Genomic DNA, 23,299 nt, shown 5'->3' on the forward strand with positions numbered 1-23,299 from the left:
GATAATAGATTTTCGTGTATTTTTTAAAATAAATTTGCGTGAACAAATTCAAAAGGTATATACTTCAAAAATTTTTATGGTAATTTTTTTTTAATTTATAATCATATCTTTAACATTTACTTTACGATATATTTTATATTTTTTTTGTTATAAAATTTTTTTATGCAATGTTTTTTTTATTATCAATTATCGTTTTGATAAGTGAAATTCTCAATGCACGTAAATATTTATTTTGCAACTATTAATCTCAATAACATTAGTAAACATTTATATTGTAACTAACAATCTCAACGATGACATTATTATTTAATGTTAAAAATTAAAGAACTTTAACACAGTAATAGTAAAAATTGATTTATAAATCCAATTAAGCATGTGCAGTATAGAAGATAATGATACAATGGATCTCTCTTTTATGATCACATCAATATACATATATGCAACAAAATTTTTATTAAAATGTATAATATGAAAAAATATGACATATCAAACTAGAGTTTTTATGTAATAATTGGTCTTATATGACTCATGTATGATGATTTACTAGCATGAATATGTGCAACATATGTATCATTAACATGTATATAATACATGCTAATATGGATTATCAAGAGTTTGATTCTTAAGATTTATTTAATATATTATACTCTTTACGTGTATATGTATATATTTAAAGATATATTTACCAAAATAAAATAAATAATTGAGTGTCAACTAAGTATTGATAATGATTGTCACGTATCAGTACTAAATTATGTATCCCTATATCTATGCTTATATTATATTTTTAAAAATTATTTACATATATATACTTGTCTCATATTTAATGTACATATATGTTGCAAATGTATTATCAACTATTTACTCATATCATTACTTAACTCACTAATATATATTGCGTATCCATTTATTTTATTTTAAAATTATTATTTTTTAAATAAATAATTTAATATTTGAAAAATTAAATTTATAGTGTTGAAAAATAGTAATCTAACATTCAAAATTCAAACACAAAGACAATAAGAACACAATCAAAATTTCAATCATAACTCACTAATGCCATTTAAACTTAATTTAAAAAATATATATATAAACAAGGCAATCATGGACTTCATACCATTGCGAACGCAATTATTTTCATCTCACAATTCTTAATCTTTAATCTATTTATTTACTTTGAATGATACGAATAAAAGTAATTAGTGAATTATCATGTTCCGTTAATCACCCTTAAGTGTTAAGGTTGGATTTAATTCAAAATTTTTACTTAAATAAAATTTTCAATGAAAAACAATATTATAATTCAGAATTAATTTCAATACCCAATTTAGGTTAAATTCTTTTGCGATTAACAATTTGTAGTATAAAATTTACAGTTGTTGAATAAAATATATAAATTAAATTAAATTAATTGATCAAGATTTAAAAATAAAATGTGTAATGAATTTAAACTAAATGCAACATAATCGCTATAAGTAAATGCCCGTCCAATTTACATTTTGGATTTGATTTTTGACTTTAGAAAACAAAGATTTATTAACAAAAAAAAATTAACCATTTAGATTATCTAATAACCCATTTGCTGTTTTTTTTTTTATATATTTTAAAATAAATTTTCCAAAATTAAATATTAAAACATAAATTTAATAAAGACAAGTAAGAACAAAATCGAGATAAGGAAGGTGGCAACTGGCAAGTGTAAACATCCCAAAGCAGAGATTCTGCTTTTTTTTTTTTTTGGGGTTAAGAGCTTCACACAAACAACAAGGCTCTCACTAATTGCACCATAATTATGCTGCCTCCTCCTTCTCAAAAGCTGCTCGATTCCTTTTTTGCCTCAAAATAATACCAGACCCATGTGCCATGGAACCAAGCTTAGTTTCTACTTTAGTATTCATACAGTAACATAAAAGGGTCCCCTTTTTCTAATCTTTTCCCATAATTAAATTATCCAGACGTGATTACCGTTTAATTTATGTAAGGAAAACAGCCAACTTTTTCAAAAGCATACACATCTACTTAAGCTGAAACAACAAAACCCAAAAGCAAACTCATCTCCAGTTACCGTTGCTGTGAAGTGCGAAGTTTTAGAATGAGTACATCTTAGGATCTAAGCTTTTGATGGTTTTGCTTTGAAATGTTGGAGAGAAACTTCGGTTTAACGTTCAACAAGAAAACTAAGCAAAATTGAAGGAGTACTTTTTTCTATGTGGGTTGGTTACTTAAACTGGCTTTTTTTTCTCATGACTGTAGTGTCGCCACTTTTGTTTCTGTAATCGTGGATTCCTATTTGGGTATGGTAAGAATATGGGTTCTCTACTTCATCTATTTGCTATTTTCGTGCTATTTAAATGGTATTTTTTTATTTATTTAAAGTTATTACTCTTTAGCTAGTAATTGTCACTTGCGTACAGGTACAATTCAGTCGGTAAAAACATATAATTTTTATTTTCAAAAGACTTTGAAAACTCTAAAAGCATTTTTTACATCTACACAGAACCAAAACGAAACGCCTATGTAAAAGCAAAAATAATTACAAAACATTATTGGGTGTCTGCTGTTTTAATTGTTTGACGATTAATCATACGTTTATTGCTAAATTTGGAGCCAACTTTTCTGCGTAAAAACTTATTTATAACAATTCATGCATGCAGAGATGCCCTCGGTGCTCTCAAAAAGTTGCTTCTTTTTTTTTTTTTTTTTTAGAAACGCACGCAACTTCCTTGAAAATTTGAAAAAGCAGCTTTTCCCTTCGCAGCTTATTTTGAGGAAGAAGCAGATGTTCACCAATGAGTATATAATATAATCACAATTAAATTATAAATTTATTTTGGGTTGAATTATTTATATATATATATTAGAAATACAAATTAAAAATTTAACCCACCCTCTAAGCTAATTTAGCTTATTCTACACAACTTACTCCTTCCTAATTTAGAAAAACACATTTTCTCTTCCAGTGTTACAAAAACTCTCACAATTAGCCGGTCAACCATTAGTTGACCTCTCTCGCCTACTATTCTTCCTCTTATATTTCTACTTGTAGCTTTTGTTATTTGTATACTACCTAAACTATTCTATATACACTTGGTATAAAGCGTAAAGAATTTTATTTCAGTTGGATCCTCTCTCCTCGTAGAAAGTCAACTGAAATATTTTTTTTGATTTGAAGTAAGATTAATTTAATTTAATTTAATTTATTATATGTGAAGGTAATTTCATAATTTTTTTGATGATTTAATTGGACATCAAATTGGAAAAAGCGTATATTTTTCTCTGTATATTCAACAAAGTGAACACGTGCTACATTAGAAGTATTGTTTAGATGATAGGCCTAGTCCGTATGGGCCTAGGGCCTAGTCCGTATGGGCCTAGGGCCTAGTCCGTATGGGCCTAGGGCCCAATATCCATTACCCAGTAAGAGAATGGCGCCCTTCAAACTTCAAATTTCTTCTCTCTCCCAGTTCTTCGAAGCCGAGGAGGACGTTCCTTTTGCCATGTCTAGCCTTCTATCGGACCGGTTTTTCATGGTTGCAGACGAAGGGTTACCGTAACCTTCTACTTCGACTCTTCAAGTTTCAACACTGACTTACTAAATTTTCCCTTCTGGAGACCGGAAATGCCGTTGACATCCGCCCATGGACAGGGAGGCTAACCTTCCGGTTCCATCAGCTTCGGTGACCAATAATCTAATCCGTCCTATCTTAATTCAGGAAACGTCGTCGTCTTCTTCTTCATCCATTTCTTCGTGCTCTTCGCCGGACTTCCTCCGGCATGTTCAAGCCGCCTTTAAGCGCCACCGACCTCTCGGTACCGCTTTCTCCCTCTCTTTCCCTGCGTTTATATGTATTTGTCGTGATGGGTTTTGAATATCTGTTGTCCTTCTGTGAATCCAGTTTAGTTCTGTATAATGTGAATCCTAGGGCTTTTATGCGGAGGCTCGATTTCGTAATTGATTGACATTTAGGGTTTCCTTTGTGCTTGTTGCGGCCACGTCCGTTTTCTTTTGATTGGAAACATGAAACTTATGGTTTTCACTCGGTTCTGAAATGCTTAGGGATCATAGTTTTACCTTCTTTACCCCGTTGTGGCGTCAATAGTGTTAGCTAGTTATACTTGCCTCTTGTTTTTTGTATTCTGCTTTTTTTTTTTTGTAGAGGTTTTTGATTCTGTGACGCATTAGCTAATACGTTTGTTTTGAATCTTGCTGCGTTGCGAACTTCTGGCCCTTCTTAGATTGATGTGTTTGTGTTTCTCGATCGAAACCTGGCTTAGAACCCACGAAACAAGTATCTGTTAGGATCTGGATGCAACCCTTAGAGAATAATTCACCCAGTGAAGCTTAATTAAAATTTTCCAAGTTATTCGATGTGGGTAGTGGCTAGTTATTCAGTTGGAGTTGGCATGTCCCACTTTATCTGTAAATATTATTAAGCAAAATTTTAAGGTTGAAGAGAAGTCCAAAATTAATGATTTTAATATTTCCTTGTAACTTTTCCAAATTGTGGAGGGTGCACCTGAATTCTTTTTGTATCTACTTGGAGGAGCTTCCAGGTAAAATGCAGAGCAATAACATAGGGCCCAAGCGTAGTGTGGTTCCTCAACGTGTAGCGTCTAGAAACTCAGTGCCAGATGTGGATACTTTAGCAGATAGAAAGAAGTCAGATTCATTAAAACAGAATCAAGCTGCAAAGGTTTTAATCACGCACACCAAGAATACAACTGTTGTTGGGGAATCTCATGAAGATGCATCGGTCACACCACCTTCCATTTCAGGCACTATCACTAGCGCTTATGATGATAACCTGATACCATTTGGTTTGCAGAGAGATTTCAAGCCTATTATTGTTTCTAAAGAGAGCAATCCATCTGTAGAATCTCAACTCGTTGATGGCCAGAAAAAAGTCCAATTTCTAACTGGAGATGATGCCAATGGTCAAGGTAATGCAGGAATCCCTAAACTTTTTCATTTTCTTTAGTGGGTTAGCAACCTGGGGTGGTAAATGGCTACCTATTCTTAAGAGTTCTCTACATGAGTCTTTCTTCACTTTTTTCTCTTTTTTTTTTTTGGTGGGCTACTGAAAAATTTATCAAAAGTATCTGATTTATTGCTAATGTTCTGCAATTCCTGAATTTGGAAATATTTCCCGAGATATATTCCCCTTCAATGTCAACATGCAGGGGCCGGTGATCGAATGGCCACTGGATTGGAGAATTTATCATCTTATATGAATTCACTTGCAATGACAGAAATGGAATGGGATGCAAGCAATCATATGGAGGCATCAGCCATAACTGTCAACAAAGAGCCAAGGCAACATAATCCTCAAACCATGGAATCTGAAATCAGTTTGAAGTCCCATGGAGCTTCTTCACTTGTAAAGAGAACGATGTTTGTTCAGGATCAGCTGCACCAATTCAGTAACTTTTTAAGCCAACCTGCCACTCAATCTTCAGTTGTGGGGTCATCGTGTGCTACTACAATATCAATACACTCCACTTCAGCACCCATGCTTAATTCGACAACCTACGTCTCTTGTTCTCATCAAGAAGGTAGTCTTCAAGCAGTGCCTGAACCTTTGGGAGATTTCAATGTGAACTCTGAACCTATAAATCGAGAAAATGCAATGCCCTCGTCATTTTCTTCAGTCAAGGACACAAGTGCTATGTTGGTTGATCAAGCAGTTACAGCAGAGGCAGCTACCTCTGCTATCGACACCCAGGTAGAAGTTCAGGAATGTGATAATGTTAGGCAGAAACAGGACATTAAGGTGAAGGAAAATGAAGTTCCAAGGAGTTCTCATCCTAACTATGATAAGTCAAAAAAAAATCCAGGATTTTCAGTGAATGTGAATGACGTCCAACCTCATGCTTCATTGCCCAAAAAATTGCCTTCAGACTTGAAATTAGAGCCTTATAAGCAGGAAAAGCAAGAAAAGGTTGCAAGTGGCAAAGGGGCCTCAGCACCTCGTAAACGTAGTTATGATCCTGACTTGTTCTTCAAAGTCAATGGAAAGTTCTATCAAAGGCTTGGGAAGATAGGTAGCGGAGGAAGTAGTGAAGTCCACAAAGTTATCTCTTCTGATTGTACAATATACGCACTTAAGAAAATCAAGCTTAAAGGTCGTGATTATGCCACCGCATATGGGTTTTGCCAGGAAATTGAGTATTTAAACAAGCTGAAGGGGAAGACCAACATTATACAGTTAATAGACTATGAGGTAATAACTTTGAACATAAAATTATTTTCGTGCAAAGTAAGTCCCTGCCTATCTTAACTGCATATGCAATATACAGTGCCAGCTTTACCACCTCATTGGATTGAAAATTGCTGAGCAAAACTTTCTTTGTGTAAATCCTGTTTAATGTAGATCGAGAGAATTAGAGCTTTATGAAATGATGCTTTGAATTGATATTTATACTGTCATCCTCCGTGGTGTAGCCAAATTTTTTTTAGTTTCATTCATGACAGTTTATGACTTTGTATTTTGTTCTTTTTGTATGTTTTCACAAAACATTAATTTTCATGAAAGACTTGAGGATATCTGCACATATATGGAGTTTTGAATATGAACATGTGAAATTTAGAACTAAATAAATCAAAATTAAGAGAAAAAAATGTGACAGTAGCTTAAAAAACTAATGATTTATATAAAGTGACAAAAACTAAATTACAGTGTATTAAAATGTCCCCACAAAACCATGGAATTTGAATTGCAATTGTATCAAACTCCAATTAGTGAATTGTAATTTTTCCTTTATCCTATATGTCTGGGGCACTGATAATTGAATTCTATTTTCTTCTATCATTTCATTCTGTATCCATAATTGTTAAAACAAATTGGCTATGTTCAAGAAGGTGACCTTAGTTTATTAATTCTTTGCAATGTTTTACTCATACATGATTTTGTATGCACAGAATAAGAGACTTCTTTATTGGCTTCAATTAGTCTTCTTTTCCTACATGAAAACAAGTTGCAATTTTATATTATATTGTATCACACTCCCTGATTTCCTTTGCACTTGTAGTTCTGGTCGTATTAGATGACAGTACACCTAAATACTGTTCCTTGGTGTTAGGTGACAGATAAAACTTTGCTCCAGGAAGTCATGAGTGGCTCCATGAGTAATAAAGATGGCAGAGTCAAGGATGATGGATGCATATACATGGTGCTTGAATATGGAGAAATTGATCTGGCTCACATGCTGTCCCAGAAATGGAAAGAAATTGATGGGTCTAATCAGATAATAGATGAGAACTGGCTTCGGTTTTACTGGCAGGTCTTTGACTACCCTGTACCTTAAGTTGCATTTGCTAATTTTATTTATATTTAATGTTGTACCTTTTGGTTATGGTGATAATCACTAATAGCAGACTTTGTTAAAATAATGCAAAAAATTTTATTTTTGTCCATCATTCGACATGTCTCCCACTGATCCTCCTGATAGAAATCACCTGTAGTTTTTTCTATTTCTCTCTATTTTCCTCTTTCTTGTTGTAAAAAGTCGTATTGATTGTAAAAAAGAACTGCCATAAAAGATTTTGATTTACTTTTATTCGTTAGTGTTTAAAACTGATCATTTTCTTTTGGGTTAGTCATAGTTTGTCCTTATTCTTTTTAAGCTTTTTATTTAGTGTCTGTTTTCTCTCTTTACATACAGCTTCTGATGTATTTGTTGTTTGTAGCTGCCCAGTATAGTCCTAGTCTATGTTTGGACAGATTCAAAAATTAAGTAGAATTTATTTGTCAATCTACATTTATTGCAACTGGAAAATGGTTTAAATTTTTTCCAAAATGATTAAAATGGACATCATAAAGAATTTCTCCTGAACTTAGAATAATGCATGTAAAATTGGAATAGATTATTTCAGTTCCACGTCAAATTCTATGTAAGGCAGGTTTTTTAATCTTCTAACAGAATTTATATATTTTCCTAGTTAGTTAAGTTTGAATTTACAAATAAATTCCATCAAATTTCTGAATTTGTTCCAACATAATCGTAGAACTTTTTGTTTAAGTTTGTAATGAATTCTGTTGTGAAAAATTTAATGTTAATTTGTTAAAGCACACTGCAGCAAATACTTCAAGCTGTCAATACCATACACGAGGAGCGCATTGTGCACTCAGACTTGAAGCCAGCCAATTTCCTTCTTGTCAAGGGTTCTTTAAAGTTAATTGATTTTGGTATTGCCAAAGCCATAATGAGTGATACAACTAACATTCAAAGGGATTCACAGGTAATAATCCTTCTTAACTTTCCATTTTTTTCCTCATGCTTAAAAGTTTCTGCAAGAATTCCACCAAATGCTTACTGCTTTCTGAGAACTGATTTTGACACTTCTGTATTTATTGTTCTTTTTGCTCCATAATTTCTTGGATTAACATGCACATACATAGAGTTCTTATGTTTCTTGTGATTTCTACCGATTTTACATAAATGGGTTTGGTACCTCGTTCAAAATGAAGTGGGGACTTTGCTTGCTATAGTTAATTTTGGTATTTTTTTATTACAGTAGGTTTGTCTTAGATATATAATACTTGTCGAGGTAGATAATGATGATTGAAGACTCATCCGATATGTTCATTTAAGTACAACTGTGAATTATTCTCACTGGACAGCATACAGGACTCTTGCAATTTCCCATTTCATTTCCTTTTATTATACCATGTAGTGGTACAATAACGTGTTTGACATGGTTAAGACTTAATTGTCAGACAAACAACAAAGTACTTGTTCAAAATTTCATAGAGCTCTTTGAATTATACTACTGCAGGTAGGTACTTTGAGTTACATGTCTCCTGAGGCATTTATGTGCAACGAGAGTGATGCAAATGGAAATGCGATAAAATGTGGTCGGCCATCAGATATTTGGTCTCTTGGCTGTATACTTTATCAGATGGTTTATGGGAGGACTCCATTTGCCGAGTACAAGACTTTCTGGGCAAAGTTCAAAGTAATAACGGATCCAAACCACAAAATAACATATGAACCAGTCTCTAATCCATGGCTTCTTGATATTATGAAGAAATGTCTTGCATGGGACCGCAATGAGAGATGGAGGATTCCTCAGCTACTTGAACATCCTTTTCTTGTGCCCCCAGTTCCTCCACAATCATCTTCCTCTCAGAATAAAAATGTTAAATTGCTTCAACTTATGGCTGAAGCTTGTGGAAATGACCAGGAGGCTTCCATGATATGTCTTCAGCTCAGCCAACTCCTAAAGGACCCACTCTCATCGGCTACTGAGCTATCAACATCACGTGTGCAACAGTGTAAGTTGCTCTTGCAAATGTCAAAGCTTTGCTATCAGCTCCAGGAATGTTTAGCAAAGTCAGAAGCAAAGTAGGTAAAAATGCGAGTTTGTAAATCATAATGTTTGTTATATCATCAACTCCTGAATGTTCTTTTGGGCTATATAGAATGTTTAAATATGCAGAATTCTGTTATACCCCTTTGTAGCAAAAATATTGTATTAATTGTGTTCATTATCTGTGCCATCTGCTCCCTTGATTAGAGCTGTCTTCGGCTGTCTTCGAACTTCAAAAAGATGTTAAGCTTACGTTTGTGTAAATAGAAACTCCACTGACGGCAATTTTGGTATATGGTCATTTGTAATTCATTTTTCTCAGTTCAACAAGTCAAGCAAGCAATGTTTTCTCAAACGAAACTACAAAAGCTGCAAAATTTGTTCTTTTCTGCTCTATCTGTCAGTCAGAAAATTTGATATGAGCCAGAATCCCTAAATTTCTTGCCAGAAAAAATATGTATGCACTAGCATTGTGGAAGGCTCTTACCTACCTTTCTTAATATTAACATTGGTTGTAAGATAGGAAAGAGAGCTAGCTCTCATATTTTGTGAACATACAGTATTATACAATCATAGATAGAGTAAGCTAATAAATATTAATTATTATAGATTGCAATATTTAGTCAGTATGATATTAATGGTTCAATTTTTTATGCACAATTTTGAATCTTTTTTAAAAGACCTGTGCACCTCAGGATTTAATATTTTCGGAACTTACGAATCCAGACTGTCGCAAAGCTCGATGTAAAAGTTTGTTTTTGACCACACTAAGAAATAAATCAGGATTTGCTATTTATAATTTAAGATTTATATTCAAAAATACAAATTAATTGAATTAAAGACAATAAAAAAATTAACCCTACAGTAGAATGTAGATGATGTAATTTATAAAAAAAAATGAACGTAAAAGAGCAATAGTTATCTTATTCTGTGATTTTCATTTAAGAGCAAAGGGTGAACAAGGAACAAAAAGAAAATTAATACTCAGAAAAATTTGTAACATTGTCTTTTACATAGTTCTTTTAAAATTTCACTCTCATCTGTCTATATAAAAGACAAATAAAAAATACAATATAATCAATCCTGCAGCATAACTAATTATAACATGTAAAACTCTGGGAAAACCAAGCAACAAGTAAAACATGTAAAACCCGCAAAAACTGACTTTTAACTGTCAAAAAGGTCTTTAAAGAAAAAGCAAACTAATTAGTCTACACATCTTCCATTACTTTTGTTATGTTGGATCAATTATGGCTACGTGATTTTTGTATGGAGAAACTGAACCTAAAGCTGAAGGTTCTGCTTGGTTTTGCCGATGCCAAACAGACCTGGCTACAGCTCGGGTTCCCTCTTCTGCTGGGACAGATCACATATTTTTAAGAATGACTTACAGCTGCACAAAAGGTAGTGCTAATGGTGGCAGAGGCAAAATTTCAGGTAAAATTTTATCACTCATCATCTTTAGACGAACGCTTGTAAGACGCTTCAGCACGTGCTTCCTCCAACTTCATTAGGAGATCCTTCATGAAAGGTGTATTTGTCCCGTGAGTGATTCGTAGTACATCTACTGCTTTGGTGAATGATTTTACAGCATTCTCCGTATCTCCAAGCAACCTGTGGCAATCAATTGCAGCAATTTTCAAGCTTTAGAGTACAATAAAAGAGCTGAGATTGCAGACAACAAGAACTGCTGGTCTCAGCTCTCAATTATGGATGCAAGGAGACACCACTAACAAAAGGCTCTTAATAACAGTATTTTAGCAGCCCGACCTGCTTGAACTTATGAGTTAATTATGCTCTATGACAAAGAGCACATCTGTCATCTGTGAAAAGCAATTGGGAATACAGGGAGCCAGGAGGACCCGGACAGGACCTTCATGTAGTCCTCCATTAAACCATTTTAAAAGATAAACAAAAAAAAAATGAACACATGCAGAATCCTAACCACTCAAGTTTTCCACAGGTATAATACTGCAATCCAAGCAAAGGATGAGATGGTGGATAAACTCCTGCAATGAAGAAGAAAATGAAAGCTCAGAAGATCAGAGTAATATTAAATTGAATATTCAATAAACAAGGAAAATAAAACAGAACTAGAATAGATGATGCACCAGAAATTGGGATGAATAGGAGCATTCTGTTAAGATTCATTATGTGTTAATTATTCTAGTATGGAGCTAAATTACTCCTAGAGTCTTTCATGTTATCTCGTGATATTCACTTTGATCTGACAGCATGAAATGACCACTAAACACTGCACAAGCTGTTCAAGAGAGATTTGAGGAGAAAAAACTGTCAAAATCTAAGAATATTTTAAGGTTCCATGCATAAACTTATCTGTTTCTAGAATTTTAAGGATTACTGAGATATTTTGACAGTCATGAGAATTTGACTTTAGAAGGACTAGACCTAGCACCCTGCGCACGGCACACCTTATATTAAAAGCAATCAGTGTATATTTGTAAGCTCGAAAGTTAACAGAATTGAAGGCAGGTTTTTCTTTCACCAGCAAGGTCCTTTTTATTTCTTATCCAGAACCAGAATCAAATTTGAACCAAAAAACTACTTTGATAAACCGGAATGGTTAGTCGGCAGTATTCCAAAGCTTCTCTCCAGTTTTTCACCTCCATCAAGATCTGCAAAGACATAATTCAATCATCATCATTGATAAACATCAGTGTTAAATTCAACAATTTGCAGTGGTCTAAACAAATAAAACTTACATTTCGTCTTCTGGTTGCTTCAGCTTTTAGAGGCTATTATTATATAAAAATAAGAATTTCTAAGAAAGAGGGTGGAAGAAGATTAATGAAAACACTAATTTCACTAGCACTAAAAGGTAATAGAGCCATTGCCTATTTATATTAGAAAAACATAATATAACTGCTAGTTACCAAGAATATCAGGGCTAAAATTCAAACTCTACCCCTCAATGATTAGCCACCAGTATTAGAGAGATTTGCATAGTTGATATCAACTAGCTGGAGAAGATGTCATTCTTCTAAACTATGGATGCAACTCCTCCCTCAACTGAAAGATATTAATAAATGTCAAAACAGAGCAAAAGCAGATAACGTTATTTTATGTCTGCAATTTACACCTCCAGTTCTGATCATTAGAGATACTATCAATCTATTCTTTTCTTAAACAAGAAGAGGTACGGTCAACTAAATGATGTCAGTTTTTTTCATAATTTAGGATCTCTCAAAACAAATTTGAAACTAAAAATAGGGCAAAATTGTCTCCTTCATTTACAACTTTAGATTCCTCATAGCCTTAAACAGAGCACTATCACTTCTTCTGGTGCATGTTTTTGTTAAGTGTGGATCAAAGATTCTGTAAATGGAAAAGGGATAAAAGAGTTCCCTCATAAGATATGGTAAAAAATAATATTGCAATTATAAGTAAAAGAAGTAGGAAGTATTGACAATTAGGTAATCTTTCTTAAATGCACTCTTTTTTGGAGGGTTGATTGGACTACTTGCACATTCTTAGAATTGCAGAGATGGACATGCTAAAGAACAATTTTTTCTTTTTTTTTTTTTGAGATAAAAAGGTGTAGTATTATAAACAAAGGTACCAAGGAGGTATCGCTCATGTACAAAAAAATTTACAAGTCAATTATCAGATCAATGATATCCCAAAAATCTTCCATACTATAAATTTCATGACCCATAATTAAGGAACTAAAAGTATTTAATTACCAATTTCTAATATTTACATACTTCTCTTCAACCCTCTCAAAAGCTCTAGCATTTCTCTCTTTCCATATTACCCAAAATATAGATAAAGGGATAAGATTGAGATAAGTTTTCTTTTTACAAATTTTCGCCCACACCCACAACTCATCCCTTACTGACCCCGAATCACCCAATTAATTCCCAAAAGATCAAAAACCATACTCCATAAATTAGCAAAAATGGGCACCAAAGAAGAATGTGGCTACAGGATTCCGAAACCATTTTGCATAAAAAGCAACAATTCACCAAGATTTTCCCTCTTCGCATAAGTTTGTCAATGGTCAAGATGCATTCTCTAGCCATTTCCCAAGCAAAGAATGCGATTCTTGGAGGGGCTCTAATCTTCTATAAGTGATTGACCGGAAGGTGAATTATCCATGATCCTCCCCCCCAGTCAGATACTTATAGTACGATTTGACAGTGAAATCCCTTTTTTTCCTTAATTTCCAAACCAACCAATCATTGATATCATTTATCTATTACCTTCTTCATCCCCTAAAGAAATCTGCATTGAACGTTCTCAAGTTTCCTAGCAATCTTTACGGAAACGTCAACGCCGATAAATTATAGTTAGGAAAATTAGTCAACATACTCTTAATTAGTGTCAATCTTCCTCATTTAGATAAGTAATTTCTCTTCCAACCGGCAAGCCTTCATTCGAACAAGTCAACCACTGAGTCTCACATTTTCAGATCCTTATATTTTGACCCGAAAGGAACACCCAAGTATTTGATAGGTAACTAGACTACCTTACCCCCCAGCACCCTCGCCAACCTTTCACCATTCCTTATGTCCCCCCCCCCCCCCCCCATCATTACCAATTCAAATTTTTTCATATTGATATTAAGACCTAACACCGCCTGGAAACATAAAAGAATAAACCTCAGGTGAAGCATCATCCTCTCCTCTGGTTGACAGAAAATGAGCGTGTCATTAGCAAAAAACAAATGTGATATCTCAACCTCATGATCACCTCTACCTACCTCCACCCCCATCATGCTCAAAGACGAATAGTTATGTCTCAAATAAGAAATTCACAGCGGAAGGGTACTCCAAAAGTAATGTTCATAGGCAATAGTCACATTGGTAGCCTTTGCCGTTATCTCTTTCAGCAAAAAAAAAAAGTAATCTTAAAAATTAATAGCAGAGATGACCAATAGAAGGGCTAGATTTTTTCACAAGGGCTAAAGTAAAATTGTTCTTAATTGTCTGATTATACGAACAATTCCTGATTATCAAGTTTAACAAAAGAGCATTTTCACCATAGATTTTAGCCACTATCTGTTATTAAGAAGGGCATTTTCACCAAAAGATTGTAACTTCTGTTATTAAAAAGGGTTAGGATGCAAGATGTAAGGGTTCGTGATTCAATTAACCCTTATATTCATATATTTTATTCTTTTTAGCCACATTCTCAAAGAAGAAAATGACTGAGCTTAGGTGTACCTGGAATTTGGTTGTGATAGAAGAACCCATTTTCTCAGCTTTTATTCCCATTGAATTCTGATACATTTCTCTTCTACATAGGTTGCCTCTAACAAACCACATAACTAGTTTTCTATTTTTTTCCTAAATTACTTATTTATTTTAGTCATGCGAAACACTAAGTGTTCACTTAGACACAAATCTTTCTTATGGTCCCGTGTTCAGGATCAGGATGGTTAGGTTTATGCGGAGTTTGTGTTTAGGGCTTGTTGGAGAGAACTATTTGATGTCTGCAGTGAGTACTTTAAACCTTAGTTTAAAGTCATTTTCTGACTAATTTTATTCACATGAACAGTTTGCATATTTACAGGTGAGTACAGCATAAAATTTACTTTTTAATGATAAAAACCATGAATAATAAATTTCTAAATTTAAGACTTATTAGCTGATTTTTTTTCCTATTAACATAAAATAATTCCTCTTCTAACTTACTCCAAACTACTAAGCTAAATGACCTCTTACTCTAAATGCTTAAGGATATTAGCCCAGATTTCCTCTCTCTGGGGCCTACACATACACCATCTGTATTTTTTTGTGCTTCTTCTTTTCTTTCTGCCTTTCTTTATTCTACTGCTTCTTTTTTCTTTTTTCTTTTTCTTTATTTTCGCTTTCTGCTTTTTTCTTTCTCAACTAATGAAGCATAACAGTCTTCTACTATTGCAAGTGAAAAATCAAGTGGATCATACTCCTAAGATTCAAACTTCCCACAAAAAAATTAGAAGTAGGGAGACCATGTTCCCTTTCCCTTCTCTCACAATTTTTCTAAGCCTTTTCGGAAGGTTCCTGCTCTTTCAAAAGTTAAATTTTAATTCAGACTGCAGTTTTGGATAGCCTTAATACAAATAAGTTGCTTCAAGTTAGCTGACCAAATTGTGCCCTCTCCCAGGGATTTTGCCAGATGTACTTCGAAGTTGCTAAATCTCAGTTACCTACTTCTGCATCATGACTTGTCACGGAAATCCTCAGCCAGGCTATTTGATACTTCCACTCTTACTTGGGTTTCTCCTCCACATCTTGTGGGATTTATTTCTTCGACTCTTTATGGTAGTAGTTGGAAAAAAGAGGTGAAGGGTTTCTGACATGACTATTCTTCTTGGTTTATGGATCATCTGATTGGAGAGGAACACCTAAATTTTTTGGGATCACTTCTCTTCTCCATTGCTTCTTTGGGATATATCATCCTTTTTGGCACCTCTTTTGGGTTAAAGAGCAAGGGCACTTTAAAGATTATCTTTGTCTATATTGTAAAGAGATTTCAACTATCATCCTTAGAATGTTAATCAGTTATTTTAGTTTCTTACTTCTTTTGTTCTTTCTTGTGCGCGGATATTTAATGCTCTGTTATTCTATATTTCTTTCATTTTCAAATAATATTTCTTTTTCTATAAAAAAAAATTAATTATGTTATGTTTAGACTTAATCTAATAGAACAAATTGAAATTGTTTGACTGTTTGGATTAATTTTATAAGTAATAAGTTAGCAGACAGTGAAGGATAAGTTTGAAGTAAATTATTATTGGGTAACCAGAGACTTAGCCTTTAAGGGAACAGTGTTCTTCTAACTGCTGCCATAAAAGCATTTTCTAAGAGCCAACAGTAAAATGTTGGTGGTACTGCATCATAGGTACCACGGGTATTAGGAGATTTTTGCCCACAGGGAGGTCAAGAGGTGACCAATGGGCCAATGGGCAAACGGCCTTGCTCACTCTCCCTGAACATTTGATCAACATTGTAAACACTGAAAAGCAATTACTAAAAAAGGAACTCAAGATGTTACCTTAAGAAGTTTCTCCCGAGTGCGCATCAAGTCGATCGAAAAAGGATGGCATAGTTTTACTTGTAGATTCTCAATCATCTTATACACCTTAATAGCTTCTTGCTCATCTAAACTTAGTTAAAGATGAAACTTCATTCAAATTTCATATTTACAGACAAATTCCCTCTATGACTTGAATCTATAAAAGAGAACAACATGCAAGTCAAAAGAACATAAGAAAAACAATAAAATAATCCAAGGGAAAGGCTAAAAACACATATTATCACTAATCATAATATTAGAGATTCCATAAACCAAAAATTAAAAAGGATACATACAGGGGAAGGAATTGTAGAAGCCTTGTCTGATATTGCTTTTATGTCACTTACAGTCTTTTCTATTTCATTCTTACTCCTAAGAAGGCCACAGATTTGGCAAACAAATCCTCTGCCATCTGCATATACAAACAGAGTAAAAAATAAAGTTGTTCTCCATGCTCTCTGAATTACTTAACCACAAGTGATTATCACACCAGAATCTCGAAGCAAGAAACCACTGCATCCATTGTCTGTACACCGGTAACCTTCCAAGACTGCAGTTTCTTGGATATCATCGGAGTGACCCTTCAGTAAAATGTAAGTTCAATCAACAGGCAGCATAAATAAAAATGGAATATCCAGCTTCTAACATCAATTTTTTTGTAAAATTTAGACTGTACTTGTAGAACCCTTCCTTTTACAAGTGCAAGAATTGAAGTGACACTTACCACTTTAATGCAGCGAGGACAAGTGCAATCAAAGAAGTACTGTTCTTTTAGAACCTTCTGCCTAGTCATAGTGCTTCCAGCGGTTTCTATGTAACTTATGGAGACCTGACAAAATGTGACAGTATAATAGCATTCATACATCATACTAAGCAGATGAAATAAAATCATTGATGTTAACATCTAATTTACATTACGGTTTTGTTTGCATTTGGTTAACCCTCCTTCATTTTCACCTATTTCCTAACCTTGACATGTAAAATTACAATAATATCTATATGTTTAACCTCCTCCCTACCCTATCTCATTGGAGATAGAAATTCAATTCCTAAGAATTTAAGTGGGGATTAAATTCCCACCAACAAGAAATTCAAGATTGAGGTGAGGGTAAGATTGAATAAAAATTTATTTAATTCCCATATATGTTAAAAGTAATACAAAAATTAGAAATTGGAATTTAATGAGAATGGAGTCCTGGATAAGATATGTACTACATCCTCGACATTTGCAGTCATGGTTAATGGTGGATCTTCCTAATTCTTTAAAGCATCACGGGGTTTAAGATAGGGATATCCTCTCTTTCCCCTATTATTCATTCTGGTGATGGAGGTCTTTGATAACTTACTATCAAAAGCTAGAGAAGTGGGGTTGTTTAGGAGCTTGAAAGTGGGAGAAGGAGAGGGGGTCATGGAGGTCTCTCATTTAATCTATGCCGATGACACTTTCCTTTTCTATTAACTAGAAGATAGGGTCTTGCTCAATATCAGGTGTGTATTGCTTTGTTATGAGGCTGTCTCGAATCTTAAGATAATTTGGCAAAACAGAAGCTCGTGATGATTGGTGATAATAGAGATGCAGGTTAAAAGGCTAATATATCGGGGTACAAAAAAGTTAATCTTCCTATAAAATATTTGAGCATGCCTTCGGGAGCAAAATTTAAGGAGATTTTCAACATGGAACTGGTAGTGAATAGATTGTAATCAAGATTGACGGTGGAAAAAGGGTTTGCTATCAAAAGGGGGCAGGTTGAAAATCATTAGAAGTACGCTAACTAGTATCCCTATTTACCTTACGTCCCTAGTCATTATTCCAGCTTGTTTACTAGAAGATTGGAGAAGATCCAATGCAACTTTCTCTAGGGAAATACTGTGGAAAAAAGGAGATATTATCTGGTTGCATGTAATAAAATTCTAGAAGAATAAATTTGTGTATTTTACTGAGTATCATGACCCTATATGTACAAGTTAATAGTAGTAATAAAAGGAAAAATGATTCGTTAAAGAGAGTATATTTTATGTAAATTAGATTAAAAGGTATTAGGGTAATATATACCCTATGAAAGAATTCAAAAATATTGGAAAATGAGGAAATGTCATTACTCAATGAGATAATTTCCAATGTAATTGTGACCGAGAGTACAAGAGGAGTCATATGCTAGAATCCTACTCCACTGATGGCTCAGCTCTGATCTCATCCAAATGACCTATCAATAGATCAAGCTTCATACAATGTTGATCTCGATCTTCCTGGTAAATTTGAGAAAGAATTTAAACATCAAACGTAAATGACCTATAATTTTTGGCCCTCTTACAAATTTGTTAAGGTCCTCTTTTAGGATCTAGTTATGGGATTTTGTTAATGGTATGAACTTGTTAAGAGAGAATTCAACAATCTCCCAGAGTTTGAAGTATTCAAAAAACTTTTTTGACAACTTTCTACATGTCTTATTCAGAATAAAATTTTATTTTTATGTAAAAGAAGTAATTTCTAAAATTAATAACTTCCCTAATGGGAAGAAACTACACTAGATCCTAGAAACTACCTGAGTAACTGCTACATTCTAGAAACTACCAACAAACTTATCTCACACATCCTAGCAGCTACCTTCACACTTATCCACTAACTACTTATATCATTAAATAAAACTAAATAACTACGTAAACAACATAAAAACTATTTTGTTTTAGCAACCATGTGTCACCCACTCTAGCAGCCATGTGTCAATCATTTTTAGTAGCAATGTAGCACATAATATTAGTGCTTGTAATTTGATGTTGTATCACAATAGCCATTTATATCTTAAGTTTTCTTTCTACCAAATGGGAGCAAATTGGTAAGCTAATTAAAAATGTAGGTCTTATATAGATCTTTAATGTTTGATTTTAAGCTTCACTATGAAGCTCTGCATAAAAAAAACAAACAAACAAAGCATTACTTACCTCAGAACCTTTGGGAATATTTTGTACAGCACGTACCACAGCTACTCTCCCTTCAAAGACCAAAACAGCATTGGGCAAGCAACTACAACTCCAAACATTTAGGTAAAAGACAGCAAGAAAACAGATATCATAGAAATCAATCTGCCAAAAGACTACCTGTGATTAATTATAGAAACAACAGGATACAATCCTGTTCCTACGGGCCTCAATTCACTGTCACAAATGGTATGTGCATTGCATGCAAGCTGCATTTAGATTATGAGAATCAGATTTCGTAACATTTCATTAGGAAATCAGTCTTCCAAATGAATATAGACTTTACAAATGCATCTTCGCTCAGTTTCATACATACAGATCAGTTTCCCAGAAGAAAATAATGCGCAATCAAAATCACTAGGGCACATCCTATAACACTAAACAACCATTTGAATGTAATGCATAATTTATGGAACAAACCATTGCTAACTTTTATTGAAAAACTTTCAAGCATCCATTCAGTTTTCCACATAAGATTGAATCAAAATTACATATTTTCAGAAGGAAAGTTCTTGCAGCTATAGTCTTGTAAAGGTTAACGTAGAAGGAAGATTTAACCAGAAAAAAAAAAAGTCTATAAAATGTGAAACAATTACGAGGAAGCCTGCTTGTGGATACTCCCGATATTAGTGTCTCATCAAAAAGATAAAAAAAATACTTGTTCAAGAAATATAAGGGTGTCTTGAGGAATTGTGATTCACTAAGATTATGATGCCCCTCACTTCACTCATCTTTGTTGCCCCTGGGGAATGAAATAATATATACTTATAGCCCATTTGATTTTAAAGCACCAGTCAGCTAGTATTTTTAAAACAATAAATGAACCTTAGAAAAATTCTCTGCGATCTCTTTTATGTTGATATCAGGCCATTGAAGAATTAAGTTGACAAGGCTGGCCATCTGGGCATATAGTACCAGTTGCTTCTCCTCAATATCTGACATGTCTTCAATAAAACTAGATTAAACAAAACATTACACCTGTGTAACCATAATAATTGCACCAAAGCCGAGCAAAGGAATAATAGATAACTGGATTAAACAGTAAGGCAAAAATTAAAAAGGATACGGGCCACGAGTACTTCCACCAACTTGAAATTGTTCATAGCTGTAGTTGATATGACCTAAATCCAGGAAATGAGAAACAATGAAATTAAGGATAGATTAGGACGTAGATTAACATCAAATCACCATAAAACAACTTATTGCGTGAGTTATTGTGCAAATGATTTACTGACAGTGAATACAGAAAAATTAGCAGGAGATTTCAAAGAATATGTTTTAAGGAAGGGAACATAACCAGCACAATTCAGATTATGTAAAGACCTCCAATGCTCGGTTACAAGGTGCCATATCAGGTCTAACCATTGACCTACTGTTTATTAACAGCTCCTGATGCTAATTGACATAAAATATTACGTTCCACATCTCAGTCTGCTGAAAAATCTCAAACCATATACCAAATTGAGCAGGATCTCTGGCTGCTGGGATGCAACACCTTTTCCCGAGGATCTGATTCATCCTATGTATGGACCTTCCCTATTGAACAGTCCATAAGATGCCCAAATTAAGGCTCTTTCCTTTTTTTTTTTTGGCTAAGAGCAGCTGTCCCTGTTGAAAATGAGTATAGAACCCAAAGCCCAACCCACTACTTTGGAGATAAATGACCATGGAACAAACACTAAGGTTCTTTGGCTCCCTCAAAATTGAGCATAAAAATATTAGCTCCTTTAAGCAAGATGTATAAGATTAAGAAAGTGCACGAGAATGAATTAAAAATGTCTTAAGTAACATTGCAGATAAAAGGCCTTAGATTATCACAATTCACAAACCAACAAACTTTTTTTAGTTTAAATTTGTCTAGTCAAACTCAAAAAACCAATCAAACTGTCAAGTAACATATACCGAGCTGAAGCAAAATAAGAAACTGGATGCAGAAAATTGCAGATAAATGAAAATTAAGAAAGTATGTCTAGCTGAATAAGCGAAGAAAAAAAGATCTGTTTACCTTCTCATTCTGTAATTTTTTTCGAAGGTACAGCTTCAACATCAATCGTATAGATGGTGTAACAAGTTTCCGCCTGTCCTTCTCAAGCCTACACAGTGCTTGGCATTCAAGTCGATGCAACTTCCATTCCAACTTCTGAAAATTAGAACAGCATACAGACGATATAGGTAGAACCAGTACAAATCTTACGTTTTTTTACCCAAACAAGGTATTCCAATCCATTGACTTATTTGATTTTCTATTTTCTTTAAAATAATATATGCTCTGTTAAAGTAAACAAGCAAGGCATTCCAATTCACCAATTTCTTTATGCTTACAAAGAGAGAGAAATGTTACATAAAGGGTGGAGGCTAAGAAATCTTCTTATGGAAGCAGGGGAAGAGAAGGATGAAACGAAAGTGCCTTAATACAAAAGAACATTCCATACTTTGCAAAATGGACAAAGAAACCCAATACCCGCCCACTTCCCAGAAAAAATAAGTCCTAGTGCTAAAGATGCAAAAAGAACCAATATATTCCAAAAATGTTGTCCTGTTTGAGCATTTACTGAAAATTCTATCATTCCATTCTGACAACAAAACCAATATTCAGGCAATAAATACCCTACATAATGCTTTTTGCTCCCTGTATCCTCCCGAACCACACGAGCTAATGGAGATTACATATGCATACATTTATATATACACACATATATTACTAACACTGCGAGAAGCTTGGTCAAGATGTTTAAACACCAGTAACACAAATTTGGAATGAGAACAATCTTTTTATTGTCCATATGACTTTTTGAGCAAACAATTAAGCAACCATACAGAATTAGAAACTGTAGAATTTATAACTGATGGAACCGAAAAAGATCCGACAAAGAGTTCCTTAAAAATGATGCATCCTTTGGTATACCTGGCATGTGCTCCCACAGTACCATACAATCTGACAAGCTGAGCACTTCTTAAGGTTACTCGTTGTAAAGCATCCATCACATCTTGAGTCAGTCGAGGAGTTATTTGATACGCAAACATAAGGCTGCTGGCTTATAACTACTTCTCCTGTAACATCAAAGATGCACATAAATAATTAAAATACAAAAAGACAGAGATGGAAAGAGAAAGAGAGTAGTTATATTTGGAACCTGATGCTCTTTTAATGCTACTAACATGCTATTTGCAAGTCTTGGATTGTTCTAGCAGTTCAGCTAATAAGAAATGAACTAAACCCAGAATATGAGAAAATCCCCTAAAACCTTAAAGCTAATGTTACCTCTGTTTTGAGATTTTCTACTTCATCACAAAGAGGAGAGTATCGCAGCATATATACATTAAGAGTCTATATTTGCGCCTGTGTAAATTGGGAGAGGGATACCTGGATAGAAATCTCTCGTGGTAAGGAGACAACGGCCTTTATTTGGGAAGTTAGAAATAGTTAGGCCCCGCTCCTGAAGTGCACTCCGCAATTCCTCCATTGACGAAAGCTTGCTTGCTCGCTCGCTCGCTCGCTCGCAACTCTCTCTAGCAATCTCTGGAGCGTCTCTTTTCGAAACTTTGCGATTCCGGCTAATTGGACACGGGTTCGATTCACTCCCGCCAGTATTTTCGCGTTTCTTCTGCTGCTTTTACTCTATGCTCTAGATTACCCATTTTTTTTTTACTACTATTAAAAGTATTTTTTATAAACTATTTTAAAGGTAATTGCGAGGATTTTGTTTATTTCGAAAAAGAGCCAAAATACTCCATCATTTTTAAATTTTTACCCAATCAATCCTCAGTATTAGTTATTATTTGTGGACTGTTGATGGTTAAACATGCGGTTTATAACGTTAAAAAAATGTAACACTTAAGAAATGATATGACACATGATATAATAATTATTTTAAATTATAATATTAAAACTATCTTATAAATTCTATAAATAACTTATAATTTTAAATAAAAAAATATTTTTAATAAAAAAATAAATTAAATCATATATTTATAAATATATGCATTAAA

The 23,299-nt window shown here is 33.9% G+C and overlaps 2 protein-coding genes and 1 long non-coding RNA gene across 4 annotated transcripts; 1 reads left to right on the top strand and 2 right to left on the bottom strand.

The window, feature by feature from the left end:
- The first annotated feature begins 3,447 nt into the window (after positions 1-3,447).
- PPK1 (putative protein kinase 1) lies at positions 3,448-9,518 on the top strand. Of its 2 annotated transcripts, none has more exons than XM_088222851.1 (6): positions 3,448-3,810; positions 4,555-4,941; positions 5,182-6,221; positions 7,081-7,281; positions 8,078-8,239; positions 8,777-9,518. In XM_088222851.1, the coding sequence occupies exons 1-6, from the start codon at positions 3,639-3,641 to the stop codon at positions 9,347-9,349; spliced, it is 2,535 nt and encodes an 844-aa protein (XP_088078977.1). In that variant the 5' UTR covers positions 3,448-3,638; the 3' UTR covers positions 9,350-9,518. The 2 variants fall into 2 exon arrangements, with proteins under 2 accessions (XP_088078977.1, XP_021900745.1); XM_022045053.2 differs by having other exon boundaries at positions 5,251-6,221.
- A 749-nt stretch (positions 9,519-10,267) lies between these two features.
- SDG37 (SET domain group 37) lies at positions 10,268-22,936 on the bottom strand. The gene is made up of 14 exons (XM_022044907.2): positions 22,674-22,936; positions 22,215-22,360; positions 21,315-21,449; positions 20,376-20,430; positions 20,135-20,253; positions 19,430-19,518; positions 19,274-19,355; positions 17,058-17,162; positions 16,824-16,914; positions 16,626-16,745; positions 16,313-16,419; positions 11,877-11,946; positions 11,256-11,319; positions 10,268-10,924 (listed from the first exon to the last, which is right to left on the bottom strand). Exons 1-14 carry the CDS (start codon positions 22,771-22,773, stop codon positions 10,759-10,761), a joined length of 1,449 nt encoding a protein of 482 aa, XP_021900599.1. The 5' UTR covers positions 22,774-22,936; the 3' UTR covers positions 10,268-10,758.
- On the bottom strand, positions 17,650-19,266 carry LOC148270472 (uncharacterized). Its single transcript, XR_015821642.1, has 2 exons — positions 18,434-19,266; positions 17,650-18,200 (listed from the first exon to the last, which is right to left on the bottom strand). It is a non-coding gene; the product is annotated as an uncharacterized LOC148270472 (long non-coding RNA).
- Positions 22,937-23,299: the final 363 nt, after the last annotated feature.

This window comes from Carica papaya, chromosome 1, assembly GCF_054855325.1.
Source record: "Carica papaya isolate Zhongbai chromosome 1, ASM5485532v1, whole genome shotgun sequence".
Classification (NCBI taxonomy): Eukaryota; Viridiplantae; Streptophyta; class Magnoliopsida; order Brassicales; family Caricaceae; genus Carica; species Carica papaya.